At 43.2% G+C, this 23,451-nt stretch overlaps 1 protein-coding gene across 4 annotated transcripts in view; it reads left to right on the top strand.

The window, feature by feature from the left end:
• The window catches only part of MXI1 (MAX interactor 1, dimerization protein), a 75,777-nt gene that overhangs the window by 19,115 nt on the left and 33,211 nt on the right, over positions 1 to 23,451 (top strand). For 3 of the 4 annotated variants that reach the window (XM_040992130.1, XM_040992133.1, XM_040992131.1), the window contains exon 3: positions 18,340 to 18,369. The exons of the other annotated variant lie outside the window; for it this stretch is intronic. In XM_040992130.1, coding sequence (XP_040848064.1) covers positions 18,340 to 18,369 — 30 coding nt within the window. The remainder of the gene's footprint in view (positions 1 to 18,339; positions 18,370 to 23,451) is intronic. 4 annotated transcript variants of the gene reach the window in all.

The raw sequence follows: 23,451 nt of genomic DNA, 5'->3' as shown, positions 1-23,451 counted from the left end.
CGGCGCGGTGGCGCAAGTGGTTAAAGGTCCTCGCCTTGCACGCCCGGGATCCCATATGGGCGCCGGTTCTAATCCCGGCAGCCCCGCTTCCCATCCAGCTCCCTGCCTGTGGCCTGGGAAAGCAGTCGAGGACGGCCCAAAGCTTTGGGAACCTGCACCCGCGTGGGAGACCCGGAAGAGGCTCCTGGCTTCGGATCGGCTTCGGATCAGCATAGCATCGGCCGTTGCGCTCACTTGGGGAGTGAATCATGGGATGGAAGATCTTCCTCTCTGTCTCTCCTCTCTGTATATCCGCCTTTCCAATGAAAAATAATAAAAATAAAAATCTAAAAAAAAAAAAAGGAGTGGAAGATTTTCAAACTTCAAGTAATTGGTCTTAATGGAAATGGATTTTGTGTGTGTGTGTGTGTTGAGTAGCATATTAGACTGGAAGGAGAAAGGATGAAAGACTGTCAAGCAAGTATTATAGAATACTGTAGAATATAACCTTTTGTTTAACAAAAATTAAATATTTTTGAAAAGCAGAGAGCAGAGATCTCTCCCGTCTGGTTCTTCCCCAAATGCGCACCACAGCTGAGTCAGGGCCATGGTGAGCCGGGGGCTGGGAACTCTGTCTCCCAGGGAGGTGGTTTGAGTGCAGATGCTCGAGCCCTTAGCCGCTGCCTTCCAGCCTGTGCTTGGATGAAGAACCAGGACTCCAGCCCAGCTCATCTGCTGTGGGGTGGAGGTGTTCCACACGACAGCTTAACCATCACACCAAAGGCCTCTCCCTAGCTTTAACTTTGTTCACTGTTATCCTGTCATGAAAATAAAGTTGCTATTCAGACTTGTGTGTTCTGGGCTTGTGTGGTGGAGCAGTGCGTGTAGGCCAGCATCCGTGAGACTGGCATCTCATGAGGGCTCGTTTAAGTTCCAGATGCTCCAGTTGATCTGGCCCGTGCACCTGTGAAAGCAGAGGAAGATGGCCTGGGTTCTTGGGTCCCTGTGCCCATGTTGGAGACCTGGGTGAAGTGCTGGGCTTCAGGCTAGCCCAGCCCTGGCTAGTCTAGCCATTTGGGAAGTGAGCCAGTGGATGGAGAATTTGTTCTCTCTCTTCCTCTCTCTCACCCTGCCCTTTCAAATGAATAAATCTTGAAAAACAGAAGAACCAGAGGTGTGTCAGCTATTGATGGTGAATATTGGTAGGAGCCTGTGGCGCGTACACAGTGATGGTTTAAGGGACTGTGTCGTGCCGTGTCTTACGTTGCTAAGAAATGTCTCGTCCTCCCTGTGCATGCTGAACAATGTCACAGCAGCAGCACTTCAGCAAAGCAAGTTTCCTGTTACAAGACCTTAACTTCTCTTAAACCACACAGTAGGTGTTTTGGTCTGACTTAAAAATGCTTATTTATTGTTTTATTTGAGAGGCAAAGAGGCGCACGGAGACCTGTGACCTGCTTATTCAGTCTCTGAATGCCTGCAGACTTCCCAAGCAGCATCTTCGCTGCTAAACCTCATGCCTGGCCTTGTCTGGGATTATGTTGTATTTTCAGTCTTATGTCTCTTTTTGGCTATTTTCATGGGTTTTTACATGTTTTATTTTTGAGAGTTAGGATGGTAATGAATTCTTTCTCTACAGTAGTTAAGGAAGCATGCATTTGAGTTAATATATCTTGCATTTTGATCCTTAAACATGTTCCTGTTTGGGGCCAGTGCTGTAGTATTACGGGTTAAGCCTCTGTCTGTGGTGCCCACCTCCCATATGGATGCTGCTGTGAGTCCTTGCTGTCCTACTTGCTAATGCGCTTGGGAAAGCAGTGAAAAGTGGTCCAAAGCCTTGGGCCCGGTGTGGGAGAATGGAAGAGGCTGTAGGCTCCTGGCTTTGGATTGGCTCAGCTCCAGCCATTGTGGCCATTTAGGGAATGAACCAGTGGACGCAAGATTTCTGTTTCTCCTTCTCTCTGCAAATCAGCCTTTGAAATAGAAATAGATCTTCTAAAAAAGATCCTATTTGTTTGTAAAAGAATTGAAGGAAACTTAATTTTTATTTTTGTAAAGTTTCTTTTCACTATGCTTTTCAAATTTCCTATATTGAAGAGCAGATTCTTGGTCTCTGTCTAATGTAAAATTTGCACGGTTTCAGAATAGAACTGGGACTAAGTAACGGCCAAAGTCTTCGTGGTTTTAGTTCCAGTATTATTCTTGATTATTTTCTGCATGTTGAATGATTGATGGAATTGAAAAGTTTTTTTTTTTGAGATACTCTGCCTTCTGCAAAACAGACATAAATGCGAAATTGTCAAGAACTGTTCCTTTGCCTTGCTCTAACACGCAGGCTCGCCGTGAAGTGCTTCGCTGGAGCCCCAGTTGGCTGCTGCTGGGTGCTTAGGCTGATGTTCCTCTTTGCAGGAGTTGCTGGAGGGGGACCTGGTGTGTTTCTGTCGGTGCGTCAGCTGCTTCTGCTCCTTTTTTGGGGAGGCCTTTGTGTCGCAATACTGAATGTATGATGTGGCACACTGTGGTGTGGAAAGGGAGGTCGGTTGCATTTGGCACAGTTCTCTGCTGGTACCTGTCACTTGGCTTATGGTTAAGGCATATGTTAAGAGGTGGGGAGTTGACTCTAGGTGGTAGGTTTCTTCAGTACCAACCTGAATTTCAAGCAGTATTAGTATCGTTTCAGCCAGCTCTGATTGTTGAATGGAAGCCTGCTCTTCTAGATCTTTCTTCAGATGAAGCTGTGCCACCTCGTTTTATCATGGTACAGCAGGATTTTCAGTCGTTTCCTCTGTAAGGATGGGTGCCTTTTTAAAAATATATATATCAGCCTAAATAAATATTTGATGGTATAATTTGATAAAACATACCTCTAATCCTGTTTTGATTCCGATATACAGAGCTGATGTGATTTCCTCATGCATTTCGTTTTAGGTTTTAGGTTTTAATTTTTTATTTAAAGATTTATTTTTATTATTTTTTTTTATTGGAAAGGCAGATATACAGAGAGGAGAGACAGAGAGGAAGATCTTCCGTCCGATGATTCACTCCCCAAGTGAGTGCAACGGCCGATACTATGCCGATCCGAAGCCAGGAGCCTCTTCCGGGTCTCCCACGCGGGCGCAGGGTCCCAAAGCTTTGGGCTGTCCTCGACTGCTTTCCCGGGCCACAGGCAGGGAGCTGGAAGGGAAGCGGGGCTGCCGGGATTAGAACCGGCGCCCATATGGGATCCCGGGCGTGCAAGGCGAGGACCTTAACCTCTGCGCCACCGCGCCGGGCCCTAGGTTTTAATTTTTAATGTTTTGTTTTCTATATTAAAAAATATTGGCAGACTTTCTTCTTGTATATCTGTATTTATAAATATATTTTTTCCATCTTCCTGCTAATGAAGGAAGAACATCTTATCAAATAAACACACAAACCTATTATTTCAAAGTGAGATGGACTTCCTGTGGGGGCAGCCGAGGGTCCTGATTGGCAGACTCCCAGAGGACCTGATTAGGGTTACTGGACAAGTTTTGGTTTTAGCTTTTCCTGCAGATTTTTCCATACTCAAATCTGTTTATCATCTGTGGTTGTTGCATGGTACTATGTTGTGTGTGTGCCGTAGTTTTTAAAGTCAGTTGTCCATTGCCGTTCAAATTGTCGTCAGAGCTTTTAGCTTTTCCAAGCAGGGTTGCACACATACCTGCTATTTGTTCACCCAGATCCTCAGGCCAGACCTGAGGAGTTAGAATTGTGTGGAAGGGTAGGTTCTGTGGTTCGTAATGGTGACACCTTGCTTCTCTGTTGAATTTCAGAGAAGTTCTGTGAAGTGAAATTGTTTTCCTCATTTTTTTTTTCATTTGATGAGAAAACTAGACTAGTGTGCAGAGTAGCTCACAGGTAGAACTAGAGGATAAGCCAAATCCCAGACATTTGTTTCTGTGGGATCAACAGTTTTCATTAATAATTTACTTGAAATCTAGGGCTCAGTGGCCATAGCCTGACATTTTGTGTGTTGGTGCTCGGCATTCCTGCTCTGTCAGATGCCTCCCCTCCTTCCTGCCTTGTGTAATTCACCATGTCAGACTGGGTAAATGTCATCAGTTTGGGAATATACCACGAGCTCCTCTGCAGAAAGGGACAGTTCTGTACAAGTTCAGTAACTTTGGTTCTGTAAGTGGCTGGTGACAAGGGGAGTGGGAGCTGCTTCTCCCCTCTGTGTGTTGGCGCAGTCTTACTTACCATCTATCTAGATTTCATGCATGTGAAATCATGTGTCATATGTGCTGTCACAAGTCTGATGTGTTTCCTCTAGTGTAAGGTCCTGGAATCCATGGTGCACTTTGTATCATTTGCTGCTTGGTGGTGCTCGGTGTGGCAGGCCTGTTGGAGCGTGTTTACCCATTCTTCAGTCTGCAGACATCAAGGGTGCTTCTGGCTTTCTGCTATCACAGAGGCTGTTAACCTCTTACGAAAATGCTGCTTCCTGGGCACATACTTTATAATTTCTTCTAGGTGGAATTGCTGGCTCTTGTAGTATGTGGTAAGCATGTTTTTAACTTTATGAAGAAACTGCTGAGTTTCCGAAGTGTCAGGAGACTTGCTGTAGATTCACATCTCCATCAGAGCTTAGTACTGTCAACCTCTTGACCTCTTCCGTGACTTTGTCGTGACTGTTCACCCTGGGCGTGCTTTCACGTGCTCATGAGCTCTTGGTGCGTCTTCTTCGGTGAAACATGTTGACGTCGAGTTTTTATTGCGTGCTAAGAGTTCTTTGTAAATTCTGGATACAATTCTGTGTGTCTTTTCCAAACCTGTTTTACTCTGTGGTTTGGCTTCGAGGAAGAAATCTGCATGTGCCAGTATTCCAGGGTTTCTCTCTTACATTCCAGCAATTTGATAATGCTAGGTTTTATGGTCAGATCTGAAATCTATTAAGAGTTAATACATGTAGGTGTGAGAGTAGGGTTAAAGTTAATTTTTTTGCAAGTGATTTTCTAGTTGTCATTGCACCATTTTTTTTTAAAAGACTCCAGTTTCTGCATTAATCTTACTGTGTTTGTAAAAGATCAATTAACTTTACTGTTTTGTATTTTTTTGTGAACATACTTTAACATATCCTGAAGTATTTACACTGTTGTAAATGGCAGTCGAATTTGAAATACTGACCTTGTAAGCTGACTTTGTTAACGTGATGTATTCTGGTAATTTGTATATTCCCATAAGAACATTTTAACTTCTTCCCATTCTGTATGACATTTCTTTTTATTTTGCTAGCTAAGACTTTGGTAGGGTACCAGTAGAATTAGTAAGAGTGAATATTGCTATCTTATGTTCTTTCTTAAGAGAATATGGTAACCGTAGCTTTTTTTTAAAAAGATGCCTTTATGGGAGGGGTGGGGGGAATTCCCCAGCGCCTATAAAACTGTACTACATAATACAATGTAAGCAACAATAAAAAAAAAAAAAAGATGCCTTTAAGTTGAAGAAATTCCTTCTCTAATTTACCAGGAGAACATTTACAAACTATTTTGAGGGGAGCTGATGCCTTGGCATAGTAAGTTAAGCCTCCACCTATGGTGCTGGCATCCCACATGGCCACTGGTTTAAATCCTGGCTGTTCCACTTCTGGTCCAGCTCCCTGCTAATGTGCCTGGGAAAAAAGTGGAGGATGGTCCAAGTTCTTGGGCCCGTGCTCCCACATGGAAGATCGGGAAGAAGCTCTTGGCTCCCGGCTTCAGGTGGCCCAGCTCTAGCTGTTGCGACCATTTGGGGAGTGAGCCAGCAAATGGAAGATCTCTCTGTAAATATGCCTTTTAAATAAAAATGAATAAATATTAAGAAAATGAAGGGCAGAGAGAGAGATCTCACCCATCCACTGGTTTCCTTCACCAGAACCTGCAGCAAAAGCCAGGAGGCAGGAAATCAGTCTGGGTCTCTCACATCCATGGTAGGGACCCATCACCACTGCCTCCTGCGATGCAGATTAGCAGGAAGCTGGAAGGAGTGGCACCAGGACTCAAATCTGGGCCCTCAGATCCAGGATTTAGGTTTCCCGCCACCCCCAAGTGGTGTTTTAATCACTGTGCCAAATGACTTGCCCTGGTAAGGATTTTTGTCAGATGTTTTTTCTGTATCCATTCCAAGGTGACTGGAAGCTTCTTCCCTGTTAATACGGAAGATTATGTTGGTTGGATTTTGAATTTTAGACCACCCTTGCATCCCCAGGTGGCGTTGGGTTTGATCCTGTTGGGACTCTGGCACTAACCATTGAGTAGTAGCACAGCTTCCACACATCTGCCCTGACAGCAGGTCAGGGATCCCTAAACCCACCCTGACTTCTGATGCGTTTGCTTCAAGGGGAGGGATCCTGCGCCTCCCTCAGGTTTCATCATCTGTTGGAATGCCTCATCAACTCAGGGAAGTTGTACTTTGAAGATCTCTCTCTCCCTTTTTAAATAAGCGGTAATAGTTAGGCCCAGCTAAATGAAGACACATTTGGGATGAGACCTGGAGCTTCTGTGCCCTCCTCCCATGACATCGGTACCACCAGGAAACACTGCACCTCGGGTTCTGGAGCTTTGTTGGTTTGCCATCAGTCAGGCATGATTGGCAGGTGGGCCTTGTGAACTGCCTCACTTCTCCTGCAACAGAGGGCTGCTATGACTGATAGCTCCAACACTGAGCACACAGTCGGTCCTTCCGGTATGACCTCCTCTGCTCTGAGTCTCCAAAGCATACATTCAGTTGTAATCCCAGAGCTGCTGTGAGTTCCTGGAACGGGGCACAAAGCCGTGTTGTTATATAACAGTGATGCTTTCTGTGTTGTTGATGGAGTTTATTAATGTTACACATTTTTCTGTGTGGTGACATGATCACACAGTTTTTTTCTTTGCTTCCTATGTATTTTTTTTTTTTTTGGTAGGAAGCTTGGTTTTATTATCATTCTGGTCTCATAAAATGACTTGTGAAATGTTCCTTTTACTATATTTTTTGATGTCTTTATATATAATTTTTTAAAAAGATTTATTTGTTTTTATTGGAAAGGTAGATTTATAGAGAGAAGGAGAGAGAGAAAGATCTGCCATCCAATGCTTCACTCCCCAGGTAGCTGCAGTGGCCAGAGCCGAGCCAATCTGAAGCTGGGAGCAAGGAGCCTCTTCCAGGTCTTCCCCGTGGATGCAGGGTCCCAAGGCTTTGGTTCATCCTCCACTGTCTTCGCAGGTCACAACCAGGGAGCTGGATGGGCAGTGGAGCAGCCAGGACAGTGCCCATTTGGGATCCTGGCACATGCAAGGCAAGGATGTAGCTGCTGAGCCATCAAACTGGGCCCAAAATTGGTTTTATGTATTCCTTGAATGCTTAGTGAAACTCACTAATGAAGACTTTCTCCTAGAAGTGTCTTTGTGGAAAGGTTGTTTTTGTTATGAAATCCATTTTAATAGATACAGATTTATTCAGGATTTCCATTTTCTCTTTAGTCAGTTTTGGTCATTTGTATCTTTCAAGAAATTTGTCCATATCATAAAAGTTGTCAGTTTAGACAATATGAACAATATTAGCATAAAATTATTTATATTATTCTCTTACTCTTTGTTCTTTATTTTTTAAAAGCAATTTTAAAAATGTTTGTTGATTTTTGTTTAAAAGGCAGTTTTACAGAGAAAAGGGAGACAGAAAGATCTACTTAGTCCCAGGGGCCAAGGCTGAGCCAATTTGAAGCTGGGAGCCAGGAGCTTCCTCTGGGTCTTCCATGTGGGTACCGGAACCCAAGGACTTGAAGCATCTTCCACTGCTTTCCCAGGCCATAAGCAAGGAGTTGGATCAGAAACAGAGCAGCCAGGATACAAACTGGCACCCGTGTGAGATGCTGGTGCCGCAGGTGGAGGGTTAGCATGTTACCCCACTGCACCAGACCCTGTTCTCTCATCCTTTTAATGTTGTTGATATTTTCTAAGTTTTTGTTTGTTTGTTTGTTTATTGGCAAGACAGATCTATAGAAGCAGAACAGAGAGAAAGATCTTCCATCTGCTGGTTTACTCCCTGAGTGGCCGCATGGGCTGGAGCTGAGTTAATCCCAAGCCAGGAGCTTTTTCTAGGTCTCCCAAGTAGGTGCAGGGTCCCAGGCTTTGGGCTATCCTCTACTGCATTCCCAGGCCATAAGCAGGGAACTGGATGGGAAGTGGAGCAGCTGGGATATGAACCGGCGCTCATATGGGATCTAGGTGGGCGCAAGATGAGGATTTAGCCACTCTAGGCTATGACACTAGGCCCAATTGAATCTTTATGATGCATATTATTTTCTTTCTAATGCTGTTTCTTTTTGTATTATAATTTTTGTTTTTGTTTTTCAGTTTTGTTCCTATTTTTAAAGTCAGCGTTGAGTTTTATTGATAGTGCTGTGTTCTGATTTCTCCTCTTGTGGTTGGTTTTCTCTGAGAGTTTTTCAGCCTCAACACTATTAACATTGGAGGCCAGATAATCCAGTTTGGTGTGCTATAGGGCGATTAGAGGCATCCCTGGCCGCTGCTTACCAAGAGCCAGGGCTTCCTGTAGTTGGGATAATCAGAAAGAGCTCCAGGTGTTGCCAGCTGCCGGTGGGCAGACACCGTGCTGGACTTCCTACAGGTCAGTTTGTCCCTTCGTAGCTTCTTAAGGTGGAATCTCAGACCACTGATTGTTTTATACTTGCCTTCACCCACCTCACATAAAGATTTAAAATAACATTTTTCTCAAGGCACTGCTTTAGTTGTGTCTAATACATATTTGTGTGTCATGTTTTCTTGTCTTTTGGTTCAGGATGCTTCTTAATTTCTTTGTGAACTGCTCTTTGATCTGTAATGACTTAGTGTCTCCACCCTTTGAGTTTAATTACTTTTGTTTTGCTAACTTAAGATGAACGTAAGACTTCTGATTTACGAGCTTTCTCTTTTTTCTAAGTATTAACAAATAAGAATCAGTCTAATTACATCTAGCAAATTTTGATGTTTTCATGATTTGGAATACTCGCTTCAGTATATCTTCTAATTTATCTGTGGTTTATTTGACTTGTGGTTTGTTTATTTATTCTTAATAGATTTATTTTTATTGGAAAGGCAGATATGCAGAGGGAAGGAGATATAGAAAGATCTTACGTCCGTTGGTTCACTCCCCAGGCGGTAACAAAAGCCGGAGCTGAACCGATTCGAAGCCAGGAGCCAAGAGCTTCTTCTGGGTCTCCCATGTGAATGCTGGGTCCCAAGGCTTTGGGTTGTCCTGGACTGCTTTCCCACAAGCAGGGAGCTGGATGGAAAGTGGAGCAGTAGGGATTAGAACTGGCACCCATAAGGGATCCTGGCACATGCGAAGCTAGGACTTTAGCCACTAGGCTTCTCCTCTAGGCCCTGATTTGTGGTTTATAGTCTATATGTAATTCTGCTGTTAGAGGACTTAGCTCACTGTGTATGATTCCTTCAGTTCTAAAGGATCCTTTACAAAGTGTGTGGAGATGTTGTTGTAGCATGCAAAAGGTTTGTCAGTGAAGTTCTGGCCTTTGCTGTGTTTGAAATAAGAATTGCCTTCTCTACAGGTGGCAGTTGGAATGCTAGTTGAGATGGCAGGACCTGGGTTAGGAGCCTGGCTCTGCTCCCTGCGGATGTAGTCGTGATGGTGCGGTGTTAGGGGTCCTGCCACGCCGTGGACTTTCTGGCTCCTGGCTTTGGCTTGTGCTGCCCTTAGACCTTGAGGGAATGGCCCCTGGTGGGAGCTCTCTCCCTTCCTCCCTGCCCTCCTTCCCCTACAAAATTTCTCTCTAGAGAATGCAATTGCTATGTGATTTTTTTTTCTATTTATTGTTTCCGGAAACTCTTTTTCTATTTATTGAAATAGAATGTACATACCGAAAAATACGTAGCTCTTTTTTCTGCAGCAGCTCAGTGAATCCTGACAGAAGTGAAGAAACAGAATTATCAGCTTGGCCTAGGAACCACTTGCCCAGATCCCAGCCAGTTGCAGCGCCTGGCCGAGGAACCACTGTGTTGACATTCACGTCGCGCTGTGCGCTGCCAGCTTAGAACGACAGGGTGATGTGCGGCTGTGCTTGTCTGTGACTGGCCTTCTTCATTCAGCATTATGTTGAAGTTGTGGAGATTAATTCATGTTACTGCATTATAGTTGGATTTTTAACAGTTTTTTTCCGTTACATTGTATGAGTTTTTCCTAATTTATTCATGCTACTACATTTATATATACTAAACTTTATTTATTTTATTTGAAATTCAGAGGCAGAGCTCGGAATTTCCATCTGCTGGTTTGCTCCTCAAATGGCTGCTCCAAAGCCAGGATCCAGGCGCTGCTTCTGTGTTTCTCACGTAAATGTAGAGGCCCAAGGCCTTGGGTCAATATTCTTTTCTCTCCCAGGCCATTAGCAGGAAGCTGGATCTTTTTTTCTTTTTTTTAAGATTTATTTTTGTTGATAAGACAGATTTACAGAGAGAAAGATCTTCCATCTGCTGGTTCACTCCCCAAATGACTGCAACAGCTGGAGCTGAGTGGATCCAAAGCCAGGAGCCAGGAGCTGTCCCGGTCTCCCACGTGGGTGCAGGATCCCAGGGCTTTGGGCCGTCCTCCACTGCCTTCCCAGGCCACAGGTGTGGAGACTGATGCAAGTGGAGCAGCCGGGACACGAACCAGCACCCGTATTGGGTTCCCGGTAGTTGCCAAGTTGCAAGGCGAGGATTTGGCTACTAGGTTATGGAAGGGTGGAATGGGGGCGGGGGGCTGGGACATGAGTATCTCAAGTGGAGGATTAATCTGCCTCGCTCCTCTGCATCTTACCAGTAATGGATGTTTTGTTTCCAGTGTTGGTTAGTATGCAGAGAGCTTTCTGAGCATTCTTTTCTATGTCCTTTGAAGAAGGAATATATGTAGTTTGGTATTTGCTATGAATGGAAATGCTGAGTCCTAACATGCATGTATTCTAATTTGTTTAATTTTTTTAATTGAAAAGGCAGATTTACAGTGAAAAAAGGAGAGACAGAGAAAGATCTTCCATTCGCTGGTTCACTTCCTCAAATGGCTGCAATGGCTGGAGCTGAGCTGATCCAAAGCCAGGAGCCAGGAGCTTCTTCTTAGTCTCTCACACGGGTGCAGGGTCCCAAGGCTTTGGGCCGTCCTCCACTACTTTCTCAGGCCACAAGCAGGGAACTGGATGGGAAGTGGAGTGGCTGGGACATGAATTGGTGCCCATACGGGATCCTAGTGTGTTCAAGGCGGGGATTTAGCCATTGAGCCATCATGCAAGGTTCGATACCTAAGTTTTAAGGAAAGAAGTGTACTGATCATAAGTATTCTTTGCATTGTTTTTAGATACTTCGTTTTTGTGGGCTTCATGTGGTGGCTATGTTTTTTGTCATTAAGGAAAAAGCAATGTATTTCTTATGAGACATTTTTCCCCTAAAAGTTTGTAATATTTGAGTTTTTTTACTGTATTCAGCAGATCTTAAAAATAAGATATACCTTTTAATGGAAACAGCTGTGCAACACCACCCATTTTGAAAGATGAATACTATAAGTAGAAGTTTTACTGTCACACTAATCCCAGTAGAATTTCGCTGTTAACCGGCATTAAAAATATGCTTCCTAGATCCCTGCCATATTGTGGCTGAGATTTTTTGTTTTATTGCCCTTTGAGAGTGTGTGTATGTACATTTGTATATGATTTATGAACTTCAGGATGTCAGTTACAAGATATTCATGTCTCCTCAAAGAATAATAGCTATTAGACATTTTAGGGTTAGAACGTAATACTGCAGTTTTTCACAAATTAGAGGTGTTCTCATTAATTCAGCGGAGACATAGGTCTTTTCTTTGGCCAGAAGGAAGTAGGGATGCTGGGATGCAGGCTTGCCCTTTCCACCCATGCCTCGCTGCTCCCAGGCAGCTGTGTAGTTCTGTGCTGCTTTTCCATGCCTCCACCCTACACCCTGTTAGAGCTGAGTTGAAAGTAAAGTCACAGATATAGTTGATATGATGGCTCCATTCAGTTAGGAATACATTAGAATATCTCCTTAAACGTGGGCTGTTTGTGAAAACGATTACCTGTGACTCAGTGAGAACGACTGAGGACAATGTCTCTGTCTCTGAGCATTTTTAGGCAGTCAGAACAGCATCTGAAAGGAGACCAGTTCTTTGGAGTTTGTTCTCAGAGGTGCTTTCTGGTTGGAGAGGGACAGTGGGCTAACCAGGTGGGTGGCTCAGAATCTCCCATCCTTCCAGTTTGTCCTCGCTGAGTGTTTCAGTGATATTTCAGTGGGGTGTCGTTGGACGGGCCCGGTTGGACTCAGGCTGAGAGAAGCACGTAGCTTGCTTCTGACGGTAGCAGTGTGTGAGTTGTTAATTTCCTCACTGTTGCCTTCACTCTGGCTTCTTGCGCTCTGTGCGGGAGATGAGGCAGCGTGTGTGTGCCGTGTCCTCAGTCCTGCCCAGCTGAGCCAGTGAGCAAGCAGCTCCAGGTAGCCATCTTTTCTCCCCCCACCCCCAAAGATTATCATGATTATTCTCATTCTTCATTTTTCATGATACAGTTCCTCAGGCTGAGGGATTTCCCCTTCCAGCCTCCCTCATCCCTCCCAGCTTTCTCCTTTGCTTCCCTCAACAGCAGCCACAAGGCCATCATTCTGCTGTGTGTGTTCTGACACTCTAGGTACAGAGTGGTGTGTAGTCCAGCGTTCTAGTGTCCACATGGATCCAACAGTGTCGGTGGTTTACTTTCTCTCTTCTTTCCCCACTGTTGGTTGGTTGATTGCTAACCGCAGTCATCCATCTCTGTTTGCTTGTTTTAGGACAGTTCCGAATGTCGCTGAGAACCTGTTATGTCCCACGAGATATATTTAACAGTATTTTGATTAGTGTGTTTTTAGTCTTGTTACATGGAATGAAATTAATAGTACTGGCTAATGTTTATTGAGTATTTGTTGAGCTGGTTGCTTTCCTATATAATTTTTTCTCTAATTATCACAGCTAAGGCATGGGATAATATTTTAGTTTTATAAATGGGGAAGTATTAATCAGGTTAAACAATTTGTCCTGAAGTTATACAGTTAGTGTGAGTGGAGTGGCAGAGTTAATATTTAAACGCAAGCTTTTCCCTCTAACACAGTAGGTCTTTATGTACCTTTCCTGTTTCCTGGTTTTGCTTTGGGCTTCACAGCCCTGCTGGTTTGCCTGACTCTCCTTTCCACTTGGAATGTCGCCTCCTTGGCAGGTTCCAGACTGTTCTGTAGCACGGGTACTCAACTTCAGCCCTGGGCCAAATGCCGCCTTTCCCCAAGCCCCATCTGGATGTCAATCTTGGCTCCTTTAAACTACCGCAAATACTTGATGTATCTAATTATCATGATACGTGGCGTACTTTACCCATTGGTGGCTATGATTTCCTGCAGCCTAAAATCTCCTGGGACACTGAGGGTTTTCACATTTGTTGACCTGATATTACAGGCAAAAACTTAACCAAGCAGAAGTAACAGGGATGGGCGTTGGGGACCGGCAGGTTAAGCCTCTGCCTTGGGTGCTGTCCTCGGTCTCTGCTGCTGTTCCTGGGAGGAAGCGGGTGCTGACCAAGTGCTTGAGTCTCTGTTACTCAGTGTGGGAGCCAGATAGGTAGAGGTCCTGACTCCTGGCCTGGTCTTCACTGTTGTGAGCTTTTGTCTCTATCCTAACTTACTACACAGTGTTAAAAATTGTGCTTTTCAAAATAGGAATCAGTACTGCTGATCAGTTTCTTTAGATTGGAAGAACACGGCAGTAGGGTGTTGATGAGTGCATTTCTGCTATTTGGGAAACTTGCTAAATTTTGCTCTCTGTATAGCTAAATATGACAAGCATTTCTTGGTTCAATGAAAAGGTTTATAGTTTTAGATGTCTTTTTTTTTTTTCTTGAAAGGCAGTAAGAGCAAGATTTCCCAACCACTGGTTCTATCAGCAGATGCCTGTGATCACTGGGCTAGGCAGCAGCTGGAGTCAGGAATTCAAGTCTGGGTGCCCAGGATTAGTATCAGGGGCCCGGCTCCCTGAGCTTGCATCTGTGTGCCCATTGGCAGGATGCTGGAACCCAGCCTGCGGTCGGGACCTCAGCCTGGGCACTCAAGCATGGGATCCGACCCTTCGGAGCAGCATTTTAACCACCATGCCAAGAGCCTTCTCGCTTACCTATCTTAAAAAAGAAACAAAATAAATAATGAAAGTCCATAGAGAGAGAGGTAGGACGAACCTGCTGTCTTAATTTTGCTCACAGCAGTGGGTGAAATATATTCTTTTATTGCCAAGTTTGATATAATGAGCTCAATATAATATTGGAATTCGATAATTATTGTTTGGCATATTTTGCATTTATGACTGTCAGTGGGTTACTTGACTTTTCAGAGTAAGCTTGTGGCAAGCAGTCTACCCTTGCCGCGGAATACCGATTCTGTTGGTTGCTTGCTGTAGCATTTTGTGTGTGGATTGCCTTTTGTTTCGCCTATTCTTAGTTTTCTCCTTAGAGAAAGGCAATTAAACCAAAACCTGCTCAACAAGAGGGACCAGGGTAACCTCATTACTATCCATTTACATTTTAGAGAGTATTTTGTTTGTTTATTTTAAATTGCTTACTTGAAAGAGAGAAAGAGCGTGTTGTCTTTCATTCACTGGGCCAAGTCAAGACAACCTGGAATTCCCTTCAGGTCTCTCAGAGTGGATGGAAGGGGCTCAAAGTGCTTGGATCATCTTCTGCTTCTCCAGCAGGTTGGATTGGAAGGGGGTCTCGAACTAGCACCTTTTAGGGATGCTGGTGCTGCAGGCAGGGCTTAACCTACTGTGCCACAACACTGGTCCCTAGTATTTATTTTAAAAACTATTTAAAATATTTGTTTCCGGGCCTGGCATGATAGCATAGCGGCTTAAGTCCTCGCCTTGAACGCACTGGGATCCCATATGGGCGCCGGTTCTAATCCTGACAGCCCCACTTTCCATCCAACTCCCTGCTTGTGGCCTGGGAAAGCAGTTAAGGACGGCCCAAAGCCTTGGGACCTTGAACTCATGTGGGAGACCTGGAGGAGCTCCTGGCTCCTTGCTTCGGATTGGCTCAACTCTAGCCATTGTGGCCGCCCGGGGAGTGAACCATTGGATGGAATACCTTCCTCTCTGTATTTCCTCCTCTCTGTATATCTGCCTTTCCAACAAAAATAAATAAATCTTTAAATTAAAAAAAAATTGTTTCCTCTCTTGTAACTTATTAATTGGCTCTAACATTTCCTTTAAGTAGAAGAACTTTATTAAAACTTAAATACTTGTATTGTGATAATGGGTTTTGTTGTTTTATGTATTGAGATTTGAGCTGAGTCTGTTAAACTGACCATTGTATATTTTTATAACTTCTTCCATCTGAATTGTATATTTATTCACTGTCAATTTTGCTGGACTGTTGAAATAGTCTAAGGTTCTTTTTTATCGCCTTAAGGGAGAAGTGCTTTCATTAAGATAATCTGTTTAAAATGAACTTATTTTTTATTATATGTCATTTGAACTTTATGAAACTAGTAAGAGAATAAAAGTGGATAAGAGACAGTAACTCAAAGGAGTCTTCTGGCTCTTGGACTAAGCCAGTGCTTAAAATTTCCACAAATCACAAGGCTGCTAGAATATCCTCGTTAAGGTTTTGGAGTATGATTTACTAAAACATCCTTTGGACAAAAAAAGTGAGACTAAAGCAGTCAGTTGTATAATATTCTAAAGCCATTTAACATTAATCAGAACAGAGAAAATGATTAAAATTTAGTTTTCATGATAGAAGCCTAAAATATGTATAAAGATTATATATAGAGAGTATATAATATATATAATATTATTATTATATATAATATATAATACTATAATATAATATAATAATATATTACATTATTATATATTATATACTCTCTATATAATATAAAATATATTATATAATATATTTGTTATATATAAATAGATCATATTATTATATTATATTATATTATATTATATTATATTATATTATATTATATTATTATATTGTATTATAATATAATACATTATATTATTATATATTAATATATAACATTATATAATATATAATATATTATATTATATAAAATATATATAATTTGCTTGAGAGGTGGAGTTAAAAGCGCAGACAGAGAAGGATCTTCGGTCTGCTGGTTCAAACCCTAAAAGGCCACATCAGCCAGGGCTGGGTCAGGCAAAGCCAGGAGGTTGGAACCTCATCCGAGTCTCCCACATGCATACAAGGGCCCAAGCACTTTGGCCATATTTTGCTGCTGTCCTGGGTATATTGGCATGGAGCTGGATCGAAAGTGGAGCAGCTAGGGTTCAACCTGGCCCCGTTATGGCATGCTAACATTCCAGGTGGCAGCTTCACTCACTCACTGTACCACAGTGCCAGCCTCAAAATTCTTGTTAATGATAAGTTATTGCAAAAGTATTACATGTTCATTCAGGGGCACCTACTATGATATAATTTGAATGTAACTGATTTTATTGTTTTTTGCTGTTCAGTATGAACCTTGTCGTAGTCGCACAAGGCAGATGACATGCTGCTTCCATATAACCTGTGGACATCCTCCGGCATGCTTACAGTGCCAAGTACAAGTTGGTTATATGTAAATAGCTGTTATGCTATGACAAGAGAGCCTGTCGGTGTTCAGGGTAAATGCAACCCTCTCCGGCTGATATTTTCCGTCTGCTATTGATTTAATCTGCAGACGTGAAACCTGCAGACATGGAAGACTCACTGTACTTTCCTTATTTCACAGATGAGGAAACATGAAGGGACTTTCCCAAGGCCACACAGTATGAGCCCATGAGTTCAGCTTTCAAGTATGCGTCTTTTATTCAGTATTGATTCCCACCAGGAGATTAATAAGACTTTGAAGTTTGGAATAAGACAGATTTTTTAAGATTTATTTTTATTGGAAAAGCAGATATACAGAGAAAAGGAGAGACAGAGAAAGATCTTCCATCTGCTGCTTCATTCCCCCAAATTATTGCAACAGCTGGAGCTAAGTGGATCCAAAGCCAGGAGCCAGGAGCTTCTTCCAGGTCGCCCACGCGGATTCAGGGTTCCAAGGCTTTGGGCTGTCCTCGACTGCTTTCCCAGGTCACAAGCAGGGAGCTGGATGGGAAGTGGAGCAGCTATAACATGAACTGGCACCCAGATGGGCTACCCCACCTGGAGGGGAAAGATTAGCCTGTTGAGGCACAGTGCCGACCCCAAGGAGACAGATCTTAACTTAGACTGCCTCTTACAGTCTTGGGTTGGGAGTAAGTTTCTTGACCTCTCTGAGCCACAGTTTGATTGTTTCAAAACAAAACAAGAGGGTTGTTCTGGTGTAAAATGAGATATGTGCTTAGCACATTGTTTAGCATGCTTGTTACTGTGAACCCTAGAATCTAATAAATAAATTCCTTTAAATTAAAGAAAGATATCATCAGAGCAAATTAAAAAGCACAAAAACTGGGAAGCAAAAACAAAAAACATCACCAAAAGAAAACAATCACAGATAATATTTTGAATCAGATTCTTCCAGTCTTTTAAAATGTTCCTTGATTTTATTGATAGATCTTCTGAACTCATGTTAACATTTTTTTCCCTTGTATAAAATGCTCTTATATGGGGCTAATAAGTTGGCATAGTGTGCTAAGCCTTCTGGCTGCGTTGCCAGCATCTCATGGGACTGGTTTGAGTCCCAACTGCTCCACTTCAGTCCGGTTTCTGTTTAAGGCCTGGGAAAGCAGTGGAGGATGGCCAAGGGGAGGAGATCTGGAGGCAACTCCAGTCTCCCGGCTTCAGATCCGCTCAGCTCTGGCTGCTGAGCCGTTTGGGGAGTGAACCAGCAGATGGAGGTTCTCTTTCTCTGTCTCTCCTTCTCCCTCTGGAATTCTACCTTTCAAATAAAATTAAATTAAAATTTTTTGTTTTTGTTTTTGTTTATCATAAAGGCAGGTTCAGGTTTGCAGTTTGAGCATACTTCCTGTGTTTGGGAGAGTGGAGCTAGAGGAAGACAGGGACTTTTTTTTTCTTTTTAAACAAAATGAGATTATGTTTGAGAAAAATATCTACATGTCAGCAAAATGTGGGATACTATAAGCAGAACATGTACTGATATGTCATTAAAAAAAAAACTCCAGTTTGAGAATGTTTAGTCCGTTCTGAATAAGCAGTCCTCATGAATGCAGATGGCTCTGTGATGAGCGAGGTTGGCAGAGTCTGACCAGATATTGCACTGTTAAATAAATTCACCAGCTGTGGTAGAGCAGGGATGAACTCCCCTTCCCACAGTCTTATCAACAAGCATGGCTAATGCTCTTTCTTTTCTTTTTTTCTTCTAGATCCACACACAATGAGCTGGAAAAGAATCGGTGAGTCAGTGCTAAGATGCAGCTTTCATTTACTGTTTAAAAAGCAAACGCACCATTTTACCTGTGAAGAATCACGTAATAATGCGTATGTAGTTGTAGTATTATTGTTAGAAATAGATAAGCTAGCTCAGTTCTGATGCGTTGACAACTTCTTTCCCCTCCACAATGTTAAGTCTTGGCCGGAAGAAGTAAATACTTTCTTGAATTTTGTATTTCTGTCATAACCTCCTTCATTTTTGTCTTTGAGGATGGTTCAGTTGTGATTGTGGCTTAACTATGGTCTTACTAGGGAGTAGGTTTCTTACGAGTGGGTCATAAACAGGACAAATTGTTGAGCATTGAATTTTCTTTACAGTTCATTCATTTATTCACACAATTCAGATATTTATCAAGTGTGGATTATAACTCAGTGTCAGGTAGGCAGCCTGTTTACCCAAGAGATTTGTGTCAGGCAGTTTTTGTCAGTGAGAAATGCAGAACTTCAGAGATGGATCATTAAAATACTGACCAGTCGATAAGCCGTTGTGATGGGTGCTGGTTGTAGTCCTGCGTGCCAACACACCTGGGAAGGTGTGAAGTAACCGCAGAAGCCGTGTGGGAAAGCAGGGTGGCCTTCCTGGATCCTGTCCTGATCCAGAAATGCCTGTTGCAGTCATTTGGGAAGTAAGCCAGTTGAGAAGAGATTCTCTCTCTCTTTCAATTAAATAGTCCTTAAAAAACAAATACTGTGTGAGTGGTCCATCCAGCAGTGGAGAAGCACAAGGCCCTGGAAGACCCTCTGTACAAGTTCCCTGTTTGTAGGGAGTCTTAGGCTCCACAGCGTGCGAGCAGCTTGTATTAAGAAAACTGCAGGAGGTTCAGTATGAGAGAAAAGGTGACGGATGAGGTGAGGCAGGCTGGGCGTGGAAGAGGCTGGTCTTCCATCCTGGGAGCAAGTGAGTGATGTTGAGATTTGTGTTTTGGAAACATTGCTTCAGATTCACCTGTTTCAGTGTGGTCCCTGGGCCATTTTCTGTGCCTTTTAAGGGACATTAGCAGGAAGCTGAGTGGGAAGCAGAGCAGCTGGGGCTCCAGCTGGTACTAGATACCAGCATCGCAAGGGACAGCTTAACTTACTGTGCCACTGTGCTGGCCCCGATACAGTATTTTAATTACATCTCTCTCCCCATGAAATTTTGAGTTCCTTGATGACAGAAACTATGTTACACGATTTTGTATTTCCTGTCAGTATTCTGCTTCCCGGAAGAATTGGATGGTTGGGTGAAGGGGTATTAAAGGCGTGTGGACCCTTTTGAAAGGTATCCATGGAGACAGAGACAAACAAAATGAGAATGGAGCGTAATAGATAGAACATAGTGATGTCAACTGACTGTAAATTGTTAACGTTTAGGTGGTGTTGCCACTTACTGTGGAAAAGAATGTAGGGAGAGGACAAGCTTGGGAGAGAATACAAGAATTATAGGAATAAGATACTAACTTTTGCACAGATTAGATTAACAGTTAACAAACAGGAATTGTCTGCACGAACCAGTTTTGACAAATTAGATCTCATGGCTGTCAACTTTTTGTCATGCCTTTGTGCATTTAAAGATATATTTATTTGAAAGGCAGAGTTAGGGAAGGAGAGAAAAACAAAAATCTTCTGTCTGCTGGTTCACTCCCCATACGGCCACATTGGCCAGAGCTTGGCTGCTCTGAAGCCAGGAGCCAGGAGCTTCTTCCTGGTGTCCCATGTGGACGCGAGGACCCAAGCACTTGGGCCATCCTCTGCTGCTTTTCCCGGCACGTTCGCAGGGAGCTGGATCTTAAGTGAAGCAGCCCAATTTTCTGGCTTCACCTGCTAAGCCAAGCACTGCTGCCTAACCCCTTATTTTTGTTTTTATAAGAAGGCTTCTTATAGCCTGCCCACCTAACTGCAGATCTGATAGATACCAAAGCCTTTTTAAAAGGCGGACTTAGCGGCTTTTCCCACTGAGCACTGTGTTTTGTTCCTATCTGTTGTTGTAAGCGGATAGTTACTGCCTTAAAGGCTGGTGACATTGTGTTCAGCTTTGTATCCTCCGGCCTAGCATTTCACCAGGGTGCACTAGATGGTGGTTTTAGTGTTGGTATTTCCTGTAAACTGTTTGCTGTGGCATGGCTATAACATGCACGCTTTTTATAAGTGGGCTATGGGCTATCTCCAATGAAGGTCTTCTGTTCCTGGTTCATCCACTAAGGCCTAATACTTTCTAGCACTTTTCTTGTCATACCTCTTAAAAGGCTGGTCCCTCTTCATCTGATAGCTTTGAAAAAGCTCATGGGCTTTATTAACCCAGGGCTAGCAGATTTTAATAATTTTCAAGTTGTTTCTTGCCATCTCCCATCTCTCTGTGCTTTTTTCTTCTCTGCCGTCCCTCTTTTCCCTGAGGTTTCCTTGAAAAGTGATGCAGGATTAACCTTTCCAAGATGAGCTTTTGCAAGGATTCTTACCAGTGTCAATATGATTCTTACATTCGTAATGTGTGCCAGAGTGTCAGTTCCAAAGGGACAATTAAATTTAATAATCCATACTCCATTTCTGAAAAGTAGCCAAAAGCCCCAAAGTTTTAGTAGGCACAAGATTTTTAAATGAGCAGGTATTTTAATCGAGTGGCAGAAGGATGACACTGAAATATTTCTAGAACCAAAGCCTATATCATTATTATATATATATATATTTTTTTTAAAGATTTATTTTTATTATTTTTTCATTGGAAAGGCGGATATACAGAGAGGAGAGACAGAGAGGAAGATCTTCCATCCGATGATTCACTCCCCAAGTGAGCGCAACGGGCCGATGCTATGCCGATCCGAAGCCAGGAGCCTCTTCCGGGTCTCCCACGCGGGTGCAGGTTCCCAAAGCCTTGGGCCGTCCTCGACTGCTTTCCCGGGCCACAGGCAGGGAGCTGGAAGGGAAGCGGGGCTGCCGGGATTAGAACCGGCGCCCATATGGGATCCCGGGCGTGCTAGGCGAGGACCTTAACCACTTGCGCCACCGCGCCGGGCCCCATTATTATATTTTTAAACTCTTGCACAAGTCTGTTTAATATTTCTTTTTAACCAGCATACTATTTTTACTTAATCTGTTAAAGAAAAAAAATATTAGCTTTGGTGTTCTTTAAAATAAAAAGAATTTTTGCTTTTCCTTTTACCTTGCTTTGAATACATTCTTGTATGAAGAAAGTATACAAAAGATAGTTTTGTCTTCTTTTTGAAAAAAAAAAAAATTCATAGTAATTCATGTTCTTGAAATTTTCCAACTTTGTAATCCTGTATTTAGATCAAATTACTTTTCCCCTTTTTATTGATTTAAAAACTTGTGTATAAAGCTGCTTGCATATAAAAAAGGTGGGGCAAATACAGTGAGAATTAGAGTAGGTGATTTTTAATTGTTGGTGAGTGGCAGGGTGGTCTCCAGATGGTTATCTTAAGAACATTGGAGATTTGGGGTCTTGCATGCTGTTGTCCACAATTAATTCAGAAGCCTACAGCTTGTTAGGGAACATTGGCTGTTTTCAAAATTGATGGAAAAATTCCTGTTATTTTTTGGGAAGATCTGGGGACAGATTTCTCTGCCTGTTGGTTTTACTCAGCCTGATCTTTTTTTAAAGAGTTGTTTATTGTTTTTGGAAAGGCAGATCTTGATGGTTCAGAGCCTTTGTTATTTGTGTTCTTGCCCAGTCCCTGCGGACTCAGAACAAGTTGCAACAAGCCGGTAGAGACGGGGCCAGGCAGGAGAGCTTTAGAGGGTCTGCACTTGCGGCAGGTACCGGTCATCTGGGCAATGCAGTGAATGTCAACGACTGAAGAATGGAGTTTCCCTCTCTCACTGGCCTGTCCTTTGGATCCTTCGCCAGGGAAGAAGCTGCATAATAAAGATTTTCAGTCACTTGATTGTTTTTGCATTTTTCTCAGTTCAGATTGCTGATGGTGCTTTTTACAGAGTCAACAGCTTGAACAGGACCTAACTGGTCAGGAAACTTAGTGAAGACTTCACGGGAGGCCATTCCACCCAAATACCTGCCATACCTTTGAAAGAAAAGCCTTACGCTTCTGACAAACTTGATGAGACTGGAAGGCTGATGAGCACACTGACCCCAGAGCCTTCCTGGGCAGAACATGGCTGTGTGCGTGGCAGAAGGAGGCGGTCCAGGGGACAGGAGTCGGCGTCTTCCCTCTGGGGACTCCCACAGGCCTCTGAGGAAGGAATGAAAATGAGAGCTTACAGAGTCCTTTACTGGAGTTTCCCCATTTTGCAAGTCTGTTCCATTAAGTAGGAAGGCACAAAGTGTGGGTCGGCCGTTAATTACAAATAAAAATGAGATGGATATGAACGAACACAGGGCGACCCTAATCATGACCCCATCTCATCTTGAATAACTGGTTTTTTTTCCTAATTTATAACATATATATTTTTTTTAATTGGAAAGGCGGATATACAGAGAGGAGAGACAGAGAGGAAGATCTTCCATCCATTGATTCACTCCCTAAGTGAGCGCAACAGCCGATGCTATGCCGATCCGAAGCCAGGAGCCTCTTCCGGGGTGCAGTGTCCCAAAGCCTTGGGCTGTCCTCGACTGCTTTCCCGGGCCACAGGCAGGGAGCTGGAAGGGAAGCGGGGCTGCCGGGATTAGAAACGGCGCCCATATGGGATCCCGGGCGTGCGAGGTGAGGACCTTAAGCACTTGCACCACCGCGCTGGGCCCTTGAGTAACTGTTTAATATGAATCTTTCTTTTCAGCCATGGTTAAGAAATACTGTGCGTATCATTGTGATCTATAAAATACATGATACTGACTCTTTCCTAAACTTAGAGTCATTTTAGTTGTATATTTGTAGGTTTCATCTTTTAATGGCATGATCTAGTGAAGTGACTAGTGTCAGGAAGACACACTAGTAGTGGTTTCACATTGACCGTCAAAACTTGGGCCTGGTCTAGAGTGTTTTAGTAAGTCACTTTGTGGAAAAGTTATGGTATAGTTGAAAGTTCATGGCCTGGCACAACGGCTTGGTAGCTAAATCCTCACCTTGCAAGCACTGGGAGGATCCCGTAAGGTCACC

Source organism: Ochotona curzoniae, unplaced genomic scaffold, assembly GCF_017591425.1.
Source record: "Ochotona curzoniae isolate NIBS_2020 unplaced genomic scaffold, NIBS_Ocur_1.0 contig_66, whole genome shotgun sequence".
NCBI lineage: Eukaryota > Metazoa > Chordata > Mammalia > Lagomorpha > Ochotonidae > Ochotona > Ochotona curzoniae.
Note: the sequence above shows the minus strand (reverse complement) of the source record. Positions and strands in the feature narration are given on the sequence as shown.